This window comes from Xenia sp. Carnegie-2017, unplaced genomic scaffold (assembly GCF_021976095.1).
Source record: "Xenia sp. Carnegie-2017 unplaced genomic scaffold, XeniaSp_v1 HiC_scaffold_14, whole genome shotgun sequence".
Classification (NCBI taxonomy): Eukaryota; Metazoa; Cnidaria; class Anthozoa; order Malacalcyonacea; family Xeniidae; genus Xenia; species Xenia sp. Carnegie-2017.
This window is the reverse complement of record NW_025813447.1, coordinates 12,083,390-12,103,949: the sequence shown is the minus strand read 5'-3', so window position 1 is coordinate 12,103,949 and position 20,560 is coordinate 12,083,390. Positions and strand designations below refer to the sequence as shown.

At 34.8% G+C, this 20,560-nt stretch overlaps 4 protein-coding genes across 5 annotated transcripts; 2 read left to right on the top strand and 2 right to left on the bottom strand.

Annotated features, from left to right (window-relative positions):
- Positions 1 to 1,019: 1,019 nt before the first annotated feature.
- LOC124433737 (L-serine dehydratase/L-threonine deaminase-like) lies at positions 1,020 to 9,475 on the bottom strand. Its single transcript, XM_046983517.1, has 6 exons — positions 9,384 to 9,475; positions 8,981 to 9,029; positions 8,810 to 8,849; positions 2,401 to 2,628; positions 1,872 to 1,996; positions 1,020 to 1,784 (listed from the first exon to the last, which is right to left on the bottom strand). The coding sequence occupies exons 4-6, from the start codon at positions 2,610 to 2,612 to the stop codon at positions 1,591 to 1,593; spliced, it is 531 nt and encodes a 176-aa protein (XP_046839473.1). The 5' UTR covers positions 2,613 to 2,628; positions 8,810 to 8,849; positions 8,981 to 9,029; positions 9,384 to 9,475; the 3' UTR covers positions 1,020 to 1,590.
- LOC124433734 lies at positions 3,156 to 16,706 on the top strand. 2 transcript variants are annotated; one of them, XM_046983515.1, is made up of 2 exons: positions 3,156 to 5,541; positions 15,533 to 16,706. In XM_046983515.1, the coding sequence occupies exons 1-2, from the start codon at positions 3,232 to 3,234 to the stop codon at positions 15,608 to 15,610; spliced, it is 2,388 nt and encodes a 795-aa protein (XP_046839471.1). In that variant the 5' UTR covers positions 3,156 to 3,231; the 3' UTR covers positions 15,611 to 16,706. The 2 variants fall into 2 exon arrangements, with proteins under 2 accessions (XP_046839471.1, XP_046839470.1); XM_046983514.1 differs by lacking the exon at positions 15,533 to 16,706 and adding an exon at positions 5,762 to 5,902 and having other exon boundaries at positions 3,156 to 5,696.
- Positions 12,760 to 20,293, bottom strand: LOC124433738 (serine dehydratase-like). The gene is made up of 6 exons (XM_046983518.1): positions 19,935 to 20,293; positions 19,717 to 19,756; positions 19,449 to 19,588; positions 18,970 to 19,018; positions 18,795 to 18,834; positions 12,760 to 13,108 (listed from the first exon to the last, which is right to left on the bottom strand). Coding segments are annotated over exons 1-6 (450 nt in total). The 5' UTR covers positions 20,115 to 20,293; the 3' UTR covers positions 12,760 to 13,107.
- LOC124433736 (adhesion G-protein coupled receptor G2-like) lies at positions 16,904 to 17,985 on the top strand. Its single transcript, XM_046983516.1, has one exon. It carries the CDS (start codon positions 17,072 to 17,074, stop codon positions 17,840 to 17,842), a length of 771 nt encoding a protein of 256 aa, XP_046839472.1. The 5' UTR covers positions 16,904 to 17,071; the 3' UTR covers positions 17,843 to 17,985.
- Positions 20,294 to 20,560: the final 267 nt, after the last annotated feature.

The window sequence follows — 20,560 nt, the reverse complement described above, 5'->3', positions numbered from 1 at the left end:
AAAGAATAATTTTTACACTAGCTATCCCTGAAAAACCAAACTGACACGGAAAAAACCCATTTCATTGAACAATTGCCCGAATATGTCACAAGTTAACAAAAAAGTAAAATAACAAAAATCAAACTTATATTAGATATTCAAAATAATACAAGGAAATGAGTTTGTAACAGCTTGTTGTGATTGACGTGCTGACAAAGTGCCTTTAACTAATGACAACTTACAATGAAGAAAACTAATATAAAGGGACACAATATGTTAAACAATATTTCCTTACGGCGACTTGGAGGAAAACTTTAAAACACTGAAAAATGAAAAAAAGCAACTTTATATTTATAAGCAGGGACAACGCAGCCTCAAACGTTGGTAAGATAGATTGTGAAAATGAGATCTTACCTCGGAACAAGAGGATATACAGACCAAAGCAGCATTTGAAGGAATCGGGAAAATAAATGAATCGCGGATCAGCAAAAAACGATCGTTTCAGAATATTTTTAACGAAAAAATATCAATCAGCTTTAATCTGTTTTACATTTAACTCCTGTCATTTCAAAACAAGGGGGAGAGAAAAGACAACAGTATGCTGTAGCCATCATTGATATAAGTTTTGAAACATTTTATAGAGTGTATTATAACACACTTCACTAAAATTTCAGAGAGTATCATTTTCCTTTAAAGACATTTTAGCAATCCATATGGACCAAAATCAGCAGCTGGTGAATTATGTTAATGCAAAGAGGCAAAATATGAATGTCTAATGATATAAGATATAATTGAATAAAAAAGCTTTTACCTAAACATTAAATATTAGATATAACTAAAATATCACATAAAACATCAATCGTTTGCAAACAGAGCATTAAGTTTGAGACTTCAGACATAAGAAGTTGAACTAAATGTTTGTTTTTGCAATGGTGTCGACACAAAAGCCATGACAATGCAGTGTTGTGTTTGTAAAAATGAATATGAGTAAAATAAGTAGGAGCCTATGTTCAATAATAAAAAATTTTTAAAACTAGAAATGTGAGTTACGATTCATAATCGACATTAATTTAATGTACTACATGTGTTTATATGAACAGATATTGATAGATATTTTATGATGGATAGATATTGATAGAAATGGATAGACATTGATAGATATTTAATAATACATTTTTATGACGGATAGACATTGATAGATATGACAAAGTATAAAGCAACCAAGATTGCACAGGGTATGGACTGTAGAATAGCCGAGATACGAATAATTTTTATAAAATAGTAAAAAATGAATGGTTTTTCTCGCCTATCACAATATCAGCTAATGCAGATTAGATCCAGAAAACGTTAGACAAACTGCAACTGAACGCCATAACTTTTGAACGAATTTCGACAAATATCATGGCAAATAGTAATAAGCTTGTAACTTAAGTCGCGACAAAATTAACCCACCCTCCCTTTCCCTGAAAATTTATCGCCCTCCTTTGACGACATTACAACATTACAGGGGGGAGGACTTCAAGTAACACCGGTATGTAAATATGAAATGTGCTGTCGACGTTGAAATGCATATACTACAGTTACCTATACTACCATTCAAAATGAGAAAATTTAATCTACAATACCAAAAGTTTCTTTCCATTCTTTCAGTTTCTTTAACGATACACCGCTTCCTCCGCACACAATCACAACAACGTCTTTCAAATATTTAAGGTGACCTTCCTTGTGCAACTTTAGTAAAACATCAGAATATAATGCAGATAAGGTTGCCCCACAGGCGGGTTGAACCAGCATTTGATGGTCATCTGTTTAAACAAAACCAAACACAAATCAATTCAACTCAACAACGAGCATCTATTTGGCAAGATATGAAAAATCAACTCTCTAATTACCAGCAAATTTTAAACAAGCGTTGACAGCATCCTTGTCGTTTACAACATAAGAAATAACTTTATGACGAGATAACCAGCTGTAGGCTTCATTGCACGCTCTTTGCGCTCCTAGACATTTTGCAATGCTAGAAAAACTTGGTATTTTAGCATAACGGTCACTTTTTATCGTACATAACACATAATGGTAATTTTTATGGTACATTATACATAACGGTCATTTCGCAATTCAAGTTATTTAAAGCTAAAAGAAAAATAACTAGGTGAAGAGTATGAAAAGATAATATTTAACGTTACCTTACATCGGTAATTTGCGCGGATATCGTGTGTATGATTATTTGTTTATAATTATGTAAGATTTAATATTCATTCATGTTTATAAGACGTGAGTGTAGAATACGGTATTTTAGTTGTAATAAAATGAAATAAAAATTAAAAATTTCAGTGATAATCACATCAAGTGTCGTGTAAACTGACTTCAAATGGGTTAGCAACTGGAGCGTGAGCCACTATGACATATCAGTTTCATCACCTCGTAATAGCAGGAATCGTCACTAGGTGACCAGCTTCCACAGAAGCAGCCAGGCAATTAGCTCCCATAGTTTCCATAGCAACTACAGGCACGTCGTTCCAGCCCACTCGACTCATCCCACGAAGTACTCCACATAAAAGACCACCACCCCCAACTGATAACACCACCACAGATGGTTTCAATGCTAAACTTTCAGCTATTTCGTCAATCATTGTTGAATGACCCTCCCTAAAAAGAATGACATCACTGAGCTATACGCATCAAAATTTTTTTGCATGTCATTTCCAGCTTTTATTCACTTTATTTCAGCTCAAAATAACAAAAAATCCGCACGCTTTCCTAGTCAAACAGAATTTTTCATATAGTGTAAAGCTAATAAATGAAAATGATGTCAATGTTACCAACTACACATTTCATCGGTAAAAATTGGTCAAAATTTGGTTTTGATAGTATTTACTACAACAGAAAACATATAGGGTGTATAGAAAAGTAAATCAACATTGAGCTTTATTCATCAATACTTATACGTATAATCAATGCTAGCCTATCCTCACTGAGCTGTACGCATCTATAAATACATAAATTAATAAAAGTTCTTTATGTTCTTTGTTGAACTAACGTAGGCAAAACAATGAATGCCAAATGTTAAAATCATGCAAATGCCAAAAAATGCCGATTAGGATGAATTGAATAAAGATCAATTGGAAACGGAAACGTGACGTTGGTGGCAAATTGGCAACGTCACAAATATTGATAAACAGACACGAAGAAATAAGAAAAGGTCAAGGAGTACTCGCGTCGCCCTATCAATTCAAGCTTGAATGTAAGTAAATGAAACGTCAAAGACAGATGTTAACTCGAAGCACATTGGTTGTGCAATTTTTGATTTGTTTACATGTGACTTGTACAGCAATCACTGTGGAAGAGAAAGCAGACCATGACGTGAGGTACAATATTGAAAGTTCATATCACAACGTTGTCAACAATGTGAATAGAAAAAATCTTGAAAAATTCAAAGAAGACAAGCATACATTGCATATTGCGAATTTAAAAAAGTTTCGCGATCAAAGCAGCATACGTAAATCGCCAGCAAGACATATTACCAATTTGCGTGACAACACATTCAAGTACAACGACCTTTCAGATAAACAAGTGGCATACGGCGACTTCACTCATCGTATTTTTAAACGAAATGCAAACCCCAACGTCAATGTGACAATCTCGCCACCACCTCTACCACCACCTCCACCACCAAAAATACCACCACCTCTACCACCAAAAATACCACCTCCTCCTCCATTGCCTATTTTCAACGTTCCTCCGGTTTGTGAAAGAGAAAAATCCTGCTCAGGTCGATGTACTGGAAATAAAACTGACTGGAGAAGCAATGACGGCCTTTCATGTTACTGTGACGTAGCTTGTTATGAAATTTTTAATGATTGTTGTGCTGATTATGTCAAATATTGTGGAGAACAAAAAAACGTGGAAATTCCTTTAAAAAAATTTAACTGGACATGTGAGTCGTTGGGTCATTATGATGCAAGGGGACAGTGCCAAGTGGGTAATGGTTTATGGATGATATCACGATGTGCGCATGACTGGCCTTACGACATAATCCGAAGCAAATGCGAACAACCGGTCACAACTTTGAAGAATGCTTCGGGCATTGCTCGGTACCTACCGGCGATTAAATATGATTTGGTGTTTCGAAACCATTTTTGCGCGCTATGTAACAGAATCAAAGGTGATTTTGAATATTTTCCTTTAAGAATCAAAACTAGCATTCTACCACCTAATAGATATAGTTTTGAAAAGAAAATCAATTTTTTATTGATGCACGGAGCCGAGTTCCCAAGGAGTGGACCACAAAAACCAAAAACTAACCAGACCAGACGATACTGTTTAAAGACAATTGTGAACTCGTGTCAAAATGACAAAAGGAATGATACTTGTAGGAATGGATCTGTGAGTATAATCTCAATTTTTGGACGATATTATAAAAACTACGAATGTGCTTTATGTAACAATCCCCTTGGACCTTATCAATGTTTTCCGGACTTTTTTAGCCATATTTGTATGTCAACACCCCCACAAAAGTTTACATTGAATTTAGACTATGGAAACATTACGTCAAAATTAACTTTACATCGTTCATGTTCCGGATACGACGTAAGATTAGAAGAATGCGTTCAATTATTGCCAATACCAACAGGAAACAAGGACTCTTTTCGTATTTTAACATGGTTAAGTCCATCAGAAAACGACAGGTTCAATAAAAATGACTTCAAAGGTATAATGAATCAGTATTATGGTATTGAAAGCTCGCAGATACAGAACATCAGTATACAAACAGTTCTAAGGGTATTTGGATTGCCTTCCTATTCAGGAACACCAATATTATATCATTTAGTTCTTTCAACAATTGTTTTAACTCCAGAACAGAGTTTTAATATATACTATAATACATCTTCAAGTTCGAAAAATCTTCAAGAACTCATATATTTTAAGCAATCCAATGCAATAACTTGGAATAACATCACGTACACTATAATTAAAACTACATCACGTCCATTATCTTGTGTTGGGAAAAAAATTTACGATCAACGCAGTTATACAGTCATTGACGACGATAAAATTCAAATAAACTCGACTGGGAAAACTTATGAAAGATCACAGTACTACGGTGATATTGGAAATGATGTTGTGGTTTGCGAGGAATACATGCCAAACGGTTGTCAGCTGACAAAAGTTGGTCTCACCAAGGATGACGTCACCATATACAAGAATTTAGCTTTGAAAGTGAAGAACACTAGAATGTTTTATGATCGCGGCAACTATGAAGTTTCTAACGGCTTAATTTCACTATGCAAAACAAGAGGATCTTCCACACCAACATGTTCAACTCAAATGTCATGCAAAGGTCGCTGCAGTAACAAGACAGAATGGCGAAACATTGTCGAAATGACATGCTCATGTGATCCAGATTGTCATGAAGTTTTCGGAGATTGTTGTTCAGATTACACAAAGTATTGTGGAGCGCAAACAACTGGAGAAACACGGAGGAAGACATTTAACTACACATGTGAGAACTTTGGCAAATATGATTCAGCATTTTGCACAGTCGCAGACGGAGTTTGGATGGTCAGCGGATGTACATATGAATGGCCTCGCGATTCAACGCGAAGCAAGTGTGAGATACCAATAAAACGGCTCCCACGATCATCATTGGATATCTTAACAGATATCTTTGGTTATCTTCCAGTGATATCCAAGGATAATACAACATTTCGTAACAGGTATTGTGCAATTTGTAATAATGAGATGGAGTACAATTATTGGCCGCTTAAATTTGAATCTGCAGTAATACCCCCGGAAACTTCCAATATAACCAAAATTATTCGCTTCCTGGAAAAATACAATGCGCGGTTCGATGACTTCGTGGGACCTATACCAGCAACAGATCAAGCTAGGCGATACTGTTTGAGAAGCATTATCAATAAATGTCCACCAGGTAAAGAGGATCCATCGTGTGATTATGGAAATGTTAATTTAGTTTCATTCGGCAGTGATCATTACACTAACACACGTTGTGCAGTGTGCAATGGTTTATCCAAAGATAGAGTGAGCGTTCCTCAATGTTTTCCATATGAAATTATTAAAGCATGCCACGGCGGTTTTCGACCAAGGTCGTTATCCATTGTACTTGGACACACGCAAGGACAGAATGAAGTTGTTAGTTCAGTCCCCATATACGATGAAAGATGTGAAAGAAACGGATTGGTCTATGATGATAAGTTACATGTCTGTCGTGTTAACTGGTTACCTTCACCAGAAGAAAATGGAAGAGAAATATTTTATGTCTTGTCTTGGCTACAACCATCGCAGATTCAGTTTGAAATATCATTTACAGCAATGGATTTTCAGAACTCGCTTTCTAAATACTTAAACATGACACGCGAACAATTCTTCGACATCAATATAACGAAAGTTTCTTATTCTCAAACATCAATAATTCAGTTCTACATTGTGGAAACAAAGATCATCTTAACATCACAACAAAGTTTGCAATTTCTATTCAACACGATAAATGCCACTGAGTTTGACAAACGAATTCGTGAGTTTATATACTTTAGGGAAGAATTTTCTCTTCAAATCAAAAATCTAAACTATACCATCATCAAAACAACATCCCGACCCCTTGCTTGTGTTGGAAAGGTAACATACACTCCTGAAGAATATATTTTACAGCAGAATGAACGTGTTTTGATACGAAGCACAAATGAAACTTTTGAACATTATGAATACTACCGAGAAAGGAAAGAAAAACTTAGTGCGAAACAAGGAAACATCACAGTATGTAAAAAATATGTTCCCACAAAATGTAATGGAACTGAAGTTATCTATTCACCACAAGAATATAACTTGATGAATAACCTCACTATCTACGTATTCAAGACATTTCGTACCTATTACTATGGAGAATATGAAATTCTTTCAAACTATTCTGTAAAACTTGTCAAACGTTTGTGGTAAAGTTTGTCAAAAGAATTCGTGAAGTGCACAACGAAGCCCTTGGATATATCACATTTGTCTTTTTTCTCATCTCCATAATTTTCTTGACATTTCTTCTCGTCACCTACATCATATTCCCTCAACTACGTACTTTGCCAGGTAAAAACATAATGAACTTCGCCTTTACTTTGCTATTGTTTGAAATATTCTGGCTCCCACAAACTTTACCAAGGTAACTGACAACGAAAATATCTGTAAAGCATTTGCAATCATCGAACATTATTTTCTACTGGCGTCTTTCTTCAGCATGGTTGTCATTGCTCATCATACCCGAAAGGTGTTTGGAAAAAACCTCCCTGCACCAAAAATGTCGCCGGGACACGAACGAAAGCTGTTTTACGCGTATTTGTGCTTAGTATGGATCATTCCTGCCTTGTTTATCGCAATTTGTGTCGTCCTCGACAGCGAAGAAATAATAAATTTGGGTTATGGAGAGACGGATATTTGCTGGCTAACGGGAACAAATTCCTACGTTTATTTTGTAACGATACCTGTGATACTCATGTTGATGTTTAATGTCGTGGAATTTGTGAGAACCGCTATACAACTTCGTAAACACGCCCAGAATCAAGCAGGTCTAACCGCAAGTGGAAAACGATCTTCAAATCTCAGCATTTACATTCGTCTTTCAACCTTGATGGGTTTTACATGGTTATTTGGTCTCCTGGGTCAAGTGGTGACGTCAACATCTGTGTTTTACTATCTTTTTGTTATATTTACATCCTTAGAAGGTTTTTTTGTAGCATGGGCCTTTGTTTTGAACGCTAAAACTCTAAATTTATATAGACATCGCTTCAGAAACACGGATAAAACTTCGAGCAGCAGTAATATTACCGCAAAGAAATCGTTGCCCAAATCTGATCACAACGACACAAAACTGTAAAATATTGTCCACATCGTAATCATCCATTGTCATCATTACAGATTATACATAATATAAATCCTGATATAAATCTTGATATAAATCCTAATCGTAATCCATTGTCATTATAATAATAATGAACAAGTATTCAACGCTCACAGAGACACTGACGTTGTGTTTATGTGCATATATATTTGTGTTAATTGCATTAATAAGCCCTTAATAACCGAGCTCGAGGTCTTTACGGAGAAATAACGGATCGATGTCTTTTTGTACAGACCGGTGAGGTTTGTACAAAAAGACAGAGGTCCGATAATTCTCAGTAAAGACCGAGAAAGCGAGGTTATTAAAAGGAATATTATATGGCATTATTTGACCTGAAACGAAGCTTGCTTTCTTTCTCATCCTTGCTGTTTTTACGGGCACGTTTTCACTTTTCTAGTTTTCGTTCATAAAAAATAAATCGTTTCAAATTGTATCATCTGGAAAGTTAAACTGTTTTCCAAGTGTTTTTCGTTCGACTCACATTCGTAAATGTTTTTTTGTTTGCGTTTTGCTGTTTGCATTACGAAGTTTGTTTACGTTTGACAGTAAAATTACGCGTTTTGGACCGTGGTCGATTACGGGAAAATAATGGACCGGCAAAAATGTTTCTGAGCCAATCAAAGCGCACCATTTTGCCGGAAGTGACGCTTGCCTTATAATAATGTGTGCATAATCAATTATATCAAATTATTGTCTTTGACATTCTCCTGTAACCCTCCAGTTAACGATTATTTATGATTGTAGAAAGAACTCTACTGTTAATAGTAAGACGAAAATATTTTAAGTAGCAGATCATTTTTTAACTGTATTTTCTATTTCTGTAGTTATTTTCTATATAATACTCAATATAACCATTAAATATCCATAATTTCCCATAATTCATAACTTACATTTATCCCAAGAAAAGTGACTTATTTAAATGCAACTTACCAAATGTCGTCATGGTCAAAAGGATGAACAAGAAAGTGACCTGACATAAAACATGAAAAACAAAAATTTCAGAGCAAGCTACATCACAGTTAATTTTTTCTTTAAATGTTAAAGATTTTGGTTGCATTGCCCTACTTTAATAATATAAAAAAGTAAATCAAGAAAAATTACCAGGAATTTTGGAAAGTTCAATAGCATGAATGTTTGCTTCATCCCAAACCTGGATGAAATTAATGAAGAAAAATACAAAAATCATTTAGATTGAAATCATTTAGGTGATACAAACAATGAAAAACATATGAATGAAATAAATTATATTACAGCGAAATAAATTATATTACAGTGAAATGAATAATCATCAAAGTTCATGATGATCAAGTCAACCCCCCTGCACATCAAATTAACATCATCTTGCCTAACAAAGTCCCACATGACCGTATAGCTTCAGAATACAACTGCTGTCAACAAATCAGTATTTAGACAAGCCCATCTCATCCGCACTTAGTTAACTTTTCAACATTTGTGTGCAACAATAAAACATTTTTTACAAGAAAACAAGTTGTGCATAATCTACCTTTCCTTTACAATAACATTTGCTCCTTCTTCTTTGATTCTTTGATGGTAAAATCAGGTGTAATTTCTGGTACAACAACAGTTGTGGGCATTTTAGCTTTCCCTGCATAGGCTGCAGCCAAGCCAGCATTGCCTCCTTTAACAGAAAAATATTGAGAACATGTAACAACAATTGAGCAACAATAACTTGCATTATTTGATGGAAGAAAATGGCAAACAGTTTTACAAGGAAATACTACAGCAGTAAATTGTGCGTTCACATACCTGACGATGATACAATGTTAGTGTAACCTTTCTCTAAAGCCTAATTAAGTACAGAAATTACAGAGAGTGAATAAGTATCATAAGTATATGCCACGATAATTATAACAATTATTATTATAAAATATCAAAGTTCCCTTTCCCTCATATATTTTAAAGAAGTATACCATCTGGGAATAGTACAAGAAACCTATTGAATCATAAAATAATGATTGTGACACCTTCTTACAGCAGTTTCCAATACCGCGAATTTTAAAAGAGCCCGCTGGCTGCACATTCTCTAGCTTCAAGTATACATTACAACCAACTTTGTTGCTTAAACAAGTACTTTGTAATAAAGGAGTTCGAAAATATAAATTAGATGTGTATGACTTCGTATAGTGCTTTGTGTTACCCGCCATGTTAGTCAGTCACATGACTGCTTCCAGCAAAGAATAATCGATTATAGTAGTGCGTGGTCGCTGAAATATTTAGTTCATGTTGATGTTGGTCACGTAAACCTAAAACGATTAATTGCAATATATCAAATTGAAGGAAAAATCTGCAGTTAAAAATTAGGAAATTTTCTCATTAAATAACAAGATGGTTCTTTCTGAACACAGAACTTATGAGAACAGCTTTACACACTCAAAAGAAGAAATATTAAAAATACAAAGCCGACAATTCGTTTCCTTAAAGGACATTGGCAACGAAAATTTTATGGCATATTTTGAACCTTTGCGATGTCTAACAACTAAAATAGAAAATTTTTCTCTAAAATATTTTGTTGCTGAGATATTTGCAGCAAAGTTTTATAAATTGTGCCATCTTGGATAAAATTTTGATAAAATTATCTCGAGCGGTAGTGACGTCATTGGCTGGTGAGCAGTCAAAACAACAATACAATATACTTTGTGATTGACTGCGTTACAACACATTTAAAGCGTATTTTACGGGTTTTTGCTGTAATGGATGACATACACGAAAATCAACCGGGTGAGGTTCTGCCCTATCAATATGAACCTGAATTGAAGGCCGAAACTAGTGAAGAAAGCGGTTCCGAACAGGAGAGTGAGCAGAGCGACTTGTCCTCGTCGGAGGATGAAATACATGCTGATTTTGAGAAAGCAAATGCTTAGCGCCTTCAGTCTCTTAGTTGGTGTAAGTGTGGACATTGTACTTTGTCAAAAAAGGCAATCGATTGTTTTTTTTGCCACGAAAAAGCGCTAGAATACGATGAGTATGAGGCTTTGCTAGGCCAAACAGAAACTCAAGGAGTAAATTGCTTGACAACACACCAAGAATTTAGGGACAATATGCTCTCAGAAAGTGTGTTAAATATAGACGTGTGTCGGCATCTTGAAGAAAACTGGCCCCTGTCTGATGAGGATCTAGAGAGAATACACAAGCTGTATCGATTAGTTGCCTATCAAAGATGTTCTAGGTGGATTTTTCAAATTTTGGGGAAGAAAGATCGAAGACCATTTCCTGCTTGTGTTTATGCTAACATACGAAAACGCTTCGCGTAACCAGACGGACTTTATACACATTTTAAATACGCATGTTATCACGAAAGACCGTAAATTTAGTCTTAGACAGACGCTCTTTGATGTTCTTTGTTATGATCTGCAATTGCGATGCCATATCATTGTCAAAGGATTGTCACGAACTGCGCAAAAGCAAAATACATGAGTGATCCACCCAAAACTTGTATTCATTCATAAGTTATAAAGTTAATCGAAAAGTGTACTTGTACATTGTGCACGCAAACACGCACATAAAACATTACGGATAAACGAAACTCTACAGTCAAGAACAAAACATAGCGGCTTATAGCTTATCACCTATATAAAACTACATAATCTTTCAAAGACTCTTATGTATACAAATAATAAATTAAACGTATAACTCATTTGTTGGTCACAGGTTTGTAATATGGGAAAATGAAATATTTCTATTGCACGAAATGTTTAGTGTATAAAACGCGCTTGTTGTTGTCTGGGCTTACACTTGGTATGTCGGCAAAACCAAGTTGTAAGATCTGCTAAAATAAACGTTTCTACGTCTTATAACGACTAAATATTGGAAAAGTATATAAGCGTGATAAACTACACAACTTTTGTTAATCTTAACAACCGCCGACTGTTGTTTTTGTTTTAAAATTCCAGTGAACAAATGTGCTATATATTATTATAATACTATTATTTTATATTGTGTCATTCAGTGGATACCAGCCAATGACGTCGGTAATGTTTCCCGCATAATTTAGCTTTTTTTTCAAAATGGCGGATAAGGATTCAACTTTATGTCTAATTTTCTCAACAGCAAAATTCAAAAGAGACACGAAAACACGAAATTAAGTATTCCATAGCTATCTATGATAAACGTATGAAAAAAAATTTTCGTTGCCAATGTCCTTTAAAGACATTTTAGCAATCCATATGGACCAAAATCAGCAGCTGGTGAATTATGTTAATGCAAAGAGGCAAAATATGAATGTCTAATGATATAAAATATAATTGAATAAAAAAGCTTTTACCTATACATTAATTATTAGCTATAACTAAAATATCACATAAAACATCAATCGTTTGCAAACAGAGCATTTAGTTTGAGACTTCAGACATAAGAAGTTGAACTAAATGTTTGTTTTTGCAATGGTGTCGACACAAAAGCCATGACAACGCAGCGTTGTGTTTGTAAAAATGAATATGAGTAAAATAAGTAGGAGCCTATGTTCAATGATAAAAAATTCTTAAAACTAGAAATGTGAGTTTTGAATCATAATCGACATTAATTTAATGTACTACATGTGTTTATATGAACAGATATTGATAGATATTTTATGATGGATAGATATTGATAGAAATGGATAGACATTGATAGATATAACAAAGTATAAAGCAACCAAAATTTCACAGGGTATGGACTATAGAATAACCGAGACACAAATAATTTTATAAAATAGTAAAAATGAATGGTTTTTCTCCTATCACAATATCAGCTTATGCAGATTAGATCCAGAAAAAGTTTGACAAACTGCAACTGAACGCCATAACTTTTGAACAAATTTCGGCAAATACCATGGCAAATACTAATAAGCTTGTAACTTAAGTCGCGACAAAATTAACACACCCTCTCTTTCCCTGAAAATTTATCGCCCTCCTTTGACGACATTACAACATTACAGGGGGGAGGACTTCAAGTAACACCGGTATGTAGATATGAAATGTGCTGTCGACGTTGAAATGCATATACTACAGTTACCTATACTACTATTCAAAATAAGAAAATTTAATCTACAATATCAAAAGTTTCTTTCCATTCTTTCAGTTTCTTTAACGATACACCACTTCCTCCGCACACAATCACAACAACGTCTTTCAAATATTTAAGGTGACCTTTTTTGCAACTTTAGTAAAACATCAGAATATAATGCAGATAAGGTTGCCCCACAGGCGAGTTGAACCAGCATTTGATGGTCATCTGTTTAAACAAAACCAAACACAAATCAATTAAACTCAACGACGAGCATCTATTTGCCAAGATATGAAAAATCAACTATCTTGTTGGGGATCGCCTCCCAAGTTTCTCCCAACACTTCACTAATTTTAACAACAGGTTTGATGAAGATATTTTTATTTCACAGTCACAAAAAACAACAAGAATAATAACAACACGTGTTCTCTTTTCTATCGCAATTTGCATATCACATAAGAAATAAGCAAAGGTCAAGGAGTACTCGCGTCGCCCTATCAATTCAAGCTTGAATGTAAGTAAATGAAACGTGAAAGAGAGATGTTGCGTCGAAGCACATTGGTTGTGCAATTTTTGATTTGTTTGCATGTGACTTGTACAGCAATCATTGTGCAAGAGAAAGCAGATGTAAGGTACAATATTGAAAGATCAAATCACAACGTTGTCGACAATGTGAATAGAAAAAATCTTGAAAAAGTCAAAGAAGACAAGAATATTGTGAATTTAAAAAAGTTTCGCGATCAAAGCAGCATGCGTAAATCGCCAGCAAGACATATGACCAATTTGCGTGACAACACATTCAAGTACAACGACCTTTCAGATAAACAAGTGGCATACGGCGACTTCACTCATCGTATTTTTAAACGAAATGCAAACCCCAACGTCAATGTGACACACTCACCACCACCTCTACTACCACCTCTACCACCTCCTCCTCCATTGCCTATTTTCAACGCTCCTCCGGTTTGTGAAAGAGACAAATCCTGCTCAGGTCGATGTACTGGAAATAAAACTGACTGGAGAAGCAATGACGGCCTTTCATGTTACTGTGACGTAGCTTGTTATGAAATTTTTAATGATTGTTGTGCTGATTATGTCAAATATTGTGGAGAACAAAAAAACCTGGAAATTCCTTTAAAAAAATTTAACTGGACATGTGAGTCGTTGGGTCATTTTGATGCAAGGGGACAGTGCCAAGTGGGTAATGGTTTATGGATGATATCACGATGTGCGCATGACTGGCCATACGACATAATCCGAAGCAAATGCGAACAACCGGTCACAACTTTGAAGAATGCTTCGGGCATTGCTCGGTACCTACCGGCGATTAAATATGATTTGGTGTTTCGAAACCATTTTTGCGCGCTATGTAACAGAATCAAGGGTGATTTTGAATATTTTCCTTTAAAAATCAAAACTAGCATTCTACCACCTAATCGATATAGTTTTGAAAAGAAAATCAATTTTTTATTGATGCACGGAGCCGAGTTCCCAAGGAGTGGACCACAAAAACCAAAAACTAACCAGACCAGACGATACTGTTTAAAGACAATTGTGAACTCGTGTCAAAATGACAAAACGAATGACACCACCACAAAAGTAACACCCCCACAAAAGTTTACATTGAATTTAGACTATGGAAACATTACGTCAAAATTAACTTTACATTCTTCATGTTCCGGATACGACGTAAGATTAGAAGAATGCGTTCAATTATTGCCAATACCAACAGGAAACAAGGACTCTTTTCGTATTTTAACATGGTTAAGTCCATCAGCGAACGACAGGTTCAATAAAAATGACTTCAAAGGTATAATGAATCAGTATTATGGTATTGAAAGCTCGCAGATACAGAACATCAGTATACAAACAGCTCTAAGGGTATTTGGATTGCCTTCCTATTCAGGAACACCAATATTATATCATTTAGTTCATTCAAAAATTGTTTTAACTCCAGAACAGAGTTTTAATATATACTATAATACATCTTCAAGTTCGAGAAATCTTCAAGAACTCATATATTTTAAGCAATCCAATGCAATAACTTGGAATAACATCACGTACACTATAATTAAAACTACATCACGTCCATTATCTTGTGTTGGGAAAAAAATTTACAATCAACGCAGTTATACAGTTATTGACGACGATAAAATTCAAATAAACTCGACTGGGAAAACCTATGAGAGATCACAGTACTACGGTGATATTGGAAATGATGTTGTGGTTTGCGAGGAGTACATGCCAAACGGTTGTCAGCTGACCAAAGTTGGTCTCACCAAGAATGACGTCACCATATACAAGAATTTGGCTTTGAAAGTGAAGAACACTAGAATGTTTTATGATCGCGGCAACTATGAAGTTTCTAACGGCTTAATTTCACTATGCAAAACAAGAAAATCATTCACACCAACATGTTCAACTCGAATGTCATGCAAAGGTCGCTGCAGTAACAAGACAGAATGGCGAAACATTGACGAGATGACATGCTCATGTGATCCAGATTGTCATGAAGTTTTCGGAGATTGTTGTTCAGATTACATAAAGTATTGTGGAGCGCAAACATCAGGAGAAACACCGAGGAAGACATATAACTACACATGTGAGAACTTTGGGACATATTATTGCGGACTCGCAGACGGAGTTTGGATGGTCAGCGGATGTACATATGAATGGCCTCGCGATTCAACGCGAAGCAAGTGTGAGATACCAATAAAACGGCTCCCATGATCATCATTGGATATCTTAAGAGATATCTTTGGTTATCTTCCAGTGATATCTAAAGATAATACAACATTTCGTAACAGGTATTGTGCAATTTGTAATAATGAGATGGAGTACAATTATTGGCCGCTTAAATTTGAATCTGCAGTAATACCCCCGGAAACTTCCAATATAACCAAAAGTATTCGCTTCCTGGAAAAATATAATGCGCGGTTCGGTGACGACGTGGGACCTATACCAGCAGCAAATCAAGCTAGGCGATACTGTTTGAGAAGCATTATCAATAAATGCCCACCAGGTAAAGAGGATCCATCGTGTGATTATGGAAATGTTAATTTAGTTTCATACCGCTATGATTATTACACTAACACACGTTGTGCAGTGTGCAATGGTTTATCCAAAGATAGGGTGAGCGTTCTTCGATGTTTTCCAGATGAAATTACTAGAGAATGCCCCGTCATTTTTCAACCTCGGTCGTTATCCATTGTATTTGGACACACGCAAGGACAGAATGAAGTTGTTAGTTCAGTCCCCATATACGATGAAAGATGTGAAAAAAAAGGATTGGTCTATGATGATAAGTTACATGACTGTCGTGTTAACTGGTTACCTTCACCAGAAGAAAATGGAAGAGAAATATTTTATGTCTTGTCTTGGCTAAAACCTTCGCAGATTCAGTTTGAAATATCATTTACAGCAATGGATTTTCAGAACTCGCTTTCTAAATACTTAAACATGACACGTGAAAAATTCTTCGACATCAATATAAAGAAAGTTGATTATCCTCTAACACCAATAATTCAGTTCTACATTGTGGAAACAAAGATCATCTTAACATCACAACAAAGTTTGCAATTTCTATTCAACACGATAATTGCCACTGAGTTTGACAAACGAATTCGTGAGTTTATATACTTTAGGGAAGAATTTTCTCTTCAAATCAAAAATCTAAACTATACCATCATCAAAACAACATCCCGACCCCTTGCTTGTGTTGGAAAGGTAACATACACTCCTGAAGAATATATTTTACAGCAGAATGAACGTGTTTTGATACGAAGCACAAATGAAACTTTTGAACATTATGAATACTACCGAGAAAGGAAAGAAAAACTTAGTGCGAAACAAGGAAACATCACAGTATGTAAAAATATGTTCCCACAAAATGTAATGGAACTGAAGTTATCTATTCACCACAAGAATATAACTTGATGAATAACCTCACTATCTACGTATTCAAGATATTTCGTACCTATTACTATGGAGAATATGAAATTTTTCAAACTATTCTGTAAAACTTGTCAAACGTTTGTGGTAAAGTTTGTCAAAAGAATTCGTGAAGTGCACAACGAAGCCCTTGGATATATCACATTTGTCTTTTTTCTTATCTCCATAGTTTTCTTGACATTTCTTCTCGTCACCTACATCATATTCCCTCAACTACGTACTTTGCCAGGTAAAAACATAATGAACTTCGCCTTTACTTTGCTATTGTTTGAAATATTCTGGCTCCCCACAAACTTTACCAAGGTAACTGACAACGAAAATATCTGTAAAGCATTTGCAATCATCGAACATTATTTTCTACTGGCGTCTTTCTTCAGCATGGTTGTCATTGCTCATCATACTCGAAAGGTGTTTGGAAAAAACCTCCCTGCACCAAAAATGTCGCCGGGACACGAACGAAAGCTGTTTTACGCGTATTTGTGCTTAGTATGGATCATTCCTGCCTTGTTTATCGCAATTTGTGTCGTCCTCGACAGCGAAGAAATAATAAATTTGGGTTATGGAGAGACGGATATTTGCTGGTTAACGGGAACAAATTCCTACGTTTATTTTGTAACGATACCTGTGATACTAATGCTGATGTTTAATGTCGTGGAATTTGTGAGAACCGCTATACAACTTCGTAAACACGCCCAGAATCAAGCAGGTCTAACTGCAAGTGGAAAACGATCTTCAAATCTCAGCATATACATTCGTCTTTCAACCTTGATGGGTTTTACATGGTTATTTGGTCTCCTGGGTCAAGTGGTGACGTCAACATCTGTGTTTTACTATCTTTTTGTTATATTTACATCATTAGAAGGTTTTTTTGTAGCATGGGCCTTTGTTTTGAACGCTAAAACTCTAAATTTATATAGACATCGCTTCAGAAACACGGAAACTTCGAGCAGCAGTAATATTACCGCAAAGAAATCGTTGCCTAAATCTGATCACAACGACACAAAACTGTAAAATATTGTCCACATCGTAATCATCCATTGTCATCATTACAGATTATACATAATATAAATCCTGATATAAATCTTGATATAAATCCTAATCGTAATCCATTGTCATTATAATAATAATGAACAAGTATTCAACGCTCACAGAGACACTGACGTTGTTTATGTGTATATATATTTGTGTTAATTGCATTAATAAGCCCTTAATAACCGAGCTCGAGGTCTTTACGGAGAAATATCGGATCGATGTCTTTTGTACAGACCGGTGAGGTTTGTACAAAAGACAGAGGTCCGATAATTCTCAGTAAAGACCGAGAAAGCGAGGTTATTAAAAGGATTATTATATGGCATTATTTGACCTGAAACGAAGCTTGCTTTCTTTCTCGTCTTTGCTGTTTTTACGGGTTCATTTTCACTTTTCTAGTTTTCGTTCATAAAAAATAAATCGTTTCAAATTGTATCGTCTGGATAGTTAAACTGCTTTCCAAGTGTTTTTCCTTCGACTCACATTCGTAAATGGTTTTTTGTTTGCGTTTTGCTGTTTGCATTACGAAGTTTGTTTACGTTTGACAGTAAAATTACGCGTTTCGGACCGTGGTCGATTACGGGAAAATAATGGACCGGCAAAAATGTTTTTGAGCCAATCAAAGCGCACCACTTTGCCGGAAGTGACGCTTGCATTTAATAATGTGTACATAATCAATTATATCAAATTATTGTCTATGACATTCTCCTGTAACCCTCCAGTTAACGATTATTTATGATTGTAGAAAGAACTCTACTGTTAATAGTAAGACGAAAATATTTTAAGTAGAGGATCATTTTTTAACTGTATTTTCTATTTCTGTAGTGTATTTTCTATTTATAATACTGAATATAACCATTAAATATCCATAATTTCCCATAATTCATAACTTACATTTATCCCAAGAAAAGTGATTTATTTAAATGCAACTTACCAAATGTCGTCATGGTCAAAAGGATGAACAAGAAAGTGACCTGAAATAAAACATGAAAATAAACAAAATTTTCAGAGCAAGCTACATCACAGTTAATTTTTTCTTTAAATATCAAAGATTTTGGTTGCATTGCCCTACTTTAATAATATAAAAAAAGTAAATCAAGAAAAATTACCAGGAATTTTGGAAAGTTCAATAGCATGAATGTTTGCTTCATCCCAAACCTATATGAAATTAATGAAGAAAAATACAAAAATCATTTAAATTGAAATCATTTAGGTGATACAAACAATGAAAAACATATGAATGAAATGAATTATATTACAGTGAAATAAATCATATTACAGCGAAATAAATTATATTACAACGAAATAAATTATATTACAGCAAAATAAATTATATTACAGTGAAATAAATTATATTACAGTGAAATAAATAATCATCAAAGTTCATGATGATCAAGTCACCCCCCCTGCACATCAAATTAACATCATCTTGCCTAACAAAGTCCCACATAACCGTATAGCTTCAGAATACAACTGCTGTCAACAAATCAGTATTTAGGCAAGCCTATCTCATCCGCACTTAGTTAACTTTTCAACATTTGTGTGCAACAATAAAACATTTTTACAAGAAAAGAAGTGCATAATCTACCTTTCCTTTTACAATAACATTTGCTCCTTCTTCTTTGATTCTTTTGATGGTAAAATCAGGTGTAATTTCTGGTACAACAACAGTTGTGGGCATTTTTAGCTTTCTCCCTGCATAGGCTGCAGCCAAGCCGGCATTGCCTCCTTTAACAGAAAAATATTGAGAAGATGTAACAACAATTGAGCAACAATAACTTGCATTATTTGATGAAAGAAAATGGCAAAAAGTTTTACAAGGAAATACTACAGCAGTAAATTGTGCGTTCACATACCAGAGGATGATACAATGTTAGTGTAACCTTTCTCTAAAGCCTAATTAAGTACAGAAATTACAGAGAGTGATTAAGAATCATAAATACACGCCACGATAAATATAACAATTATTATTATAAAATATCAAAGTTCCCTTTCCCTCATATATTTTAAAGAAGTATACCATCTGGGAATAGTACAAGAAACCTATTGAATCATAAAATAATGATTGTGATACCTTCTTGCAGCAGTTTGCAACACCGCGAATTTTAAAAGAGCCCGCTGGCTGCACATTCTCTAGCTTCAAGTATACATTACAACCAACTTTGTTGCTTAAACAAGTACTTTGTAATAAAGGAGTTCGAAAATATAAATTAGATGTGTCTGACTTCGTATAGTGCTTCGTATTACCCGCCATGTTACTCAGTCACACGACTGCTTTCAGCAAATAATAATCGATTATAGTAGTGCGTGTCGCTGAAATATTTAGTTCATGTTGATGTTGGTCACGTAAACCTAAAACGATTAATTGCAATATATCAAATTGAAGGAAAAATCTGCAGTTAAAAATTAGGAAATTTTCTCATTAAATAACAAGATGGTTCTTTCTGAACACAGAACTTATGAGAACAGCTTTACACACTCAAAAGAAGAAATATTAAAAAAATACAAAGCCGACAATTCGTTTCCTTTACAGGACATTAGCAACGAAAATTTTTATGACATATTTTTGAACCTTTGCGATGTCTAACAACTAAAATAGAAAAAGTTTTTATCTAAAATATTTTTGTTGCTGAGATATTTGCAGCAAAAGTTTTATAAATTGTGCCATCTTGGATAAAATTTTGAAAAAATTATCTCGAG

Bases quoted from the DNA above. Each gene is read 5' to 3' on its own strand.
- LOC124433737 (XM_046983517.1), bottom strand. From the start codon at position 2,612: ATGATTGACGAAATAGCTGAAAGTTTAGCATTGAAACCATCTGTGGTG. The intron at 1,997-2,400 runs GTGATGAAACTG...AAGTTTTTCTAG, and splicing joins ACGATTCCTGCTATTACGAG to CATTGCAAAATGTCTAGGAG. The intron at 1,785-1,871 runs GTAATTAGAGAG...TTGTTTAAACAG, and splicing joins CGCTTGTTTAAAATTTGCTG to ATGACCATCAAATGCTGGTT.
- LOC124433734 (XM_046983514.1), top strand. From the start codon at position 3,232: ATGAAACGTCAAAGACAGATGTTAACTCGAAGCACATTGGTTGTGCAA. The intron at 5,697-5,761 runs GTATTGTGCAAT...TTGAATCTGCAG, and splicing joins AATACAACATTTCGTAACAG to TAATACCCCCGGAAACTTCC.
- LOC124433736 (XM_046983516.1), top strand. From the start codon at position 17,072: ATGAACTTCGCCTTTACTTTGCTATTGTTTGAAATATTCTGGCTCCCC.
- LOC124433738 (XM_046983518.1), bottom strand. From the start codon at position 20,114: ATGGCGGGTAATACGAAGCACTATACGAAGTCAGACACATCTAATTTA. The intron at 19,757-19,934 runs GTATCACAATCA...GTACTTAATTAG, and splicing joins TTGCAAACTGCTGCAAGAAG to GCTTTAGAGAAAGGTTACAC. The intron at 18,835-18,969 runs GTAATTTTTCTT...GTTTTATTTCAG, and splicing joins TGAACTTTCCAAAATTCCTG to GTCACTTTCTTGTTCATCCT.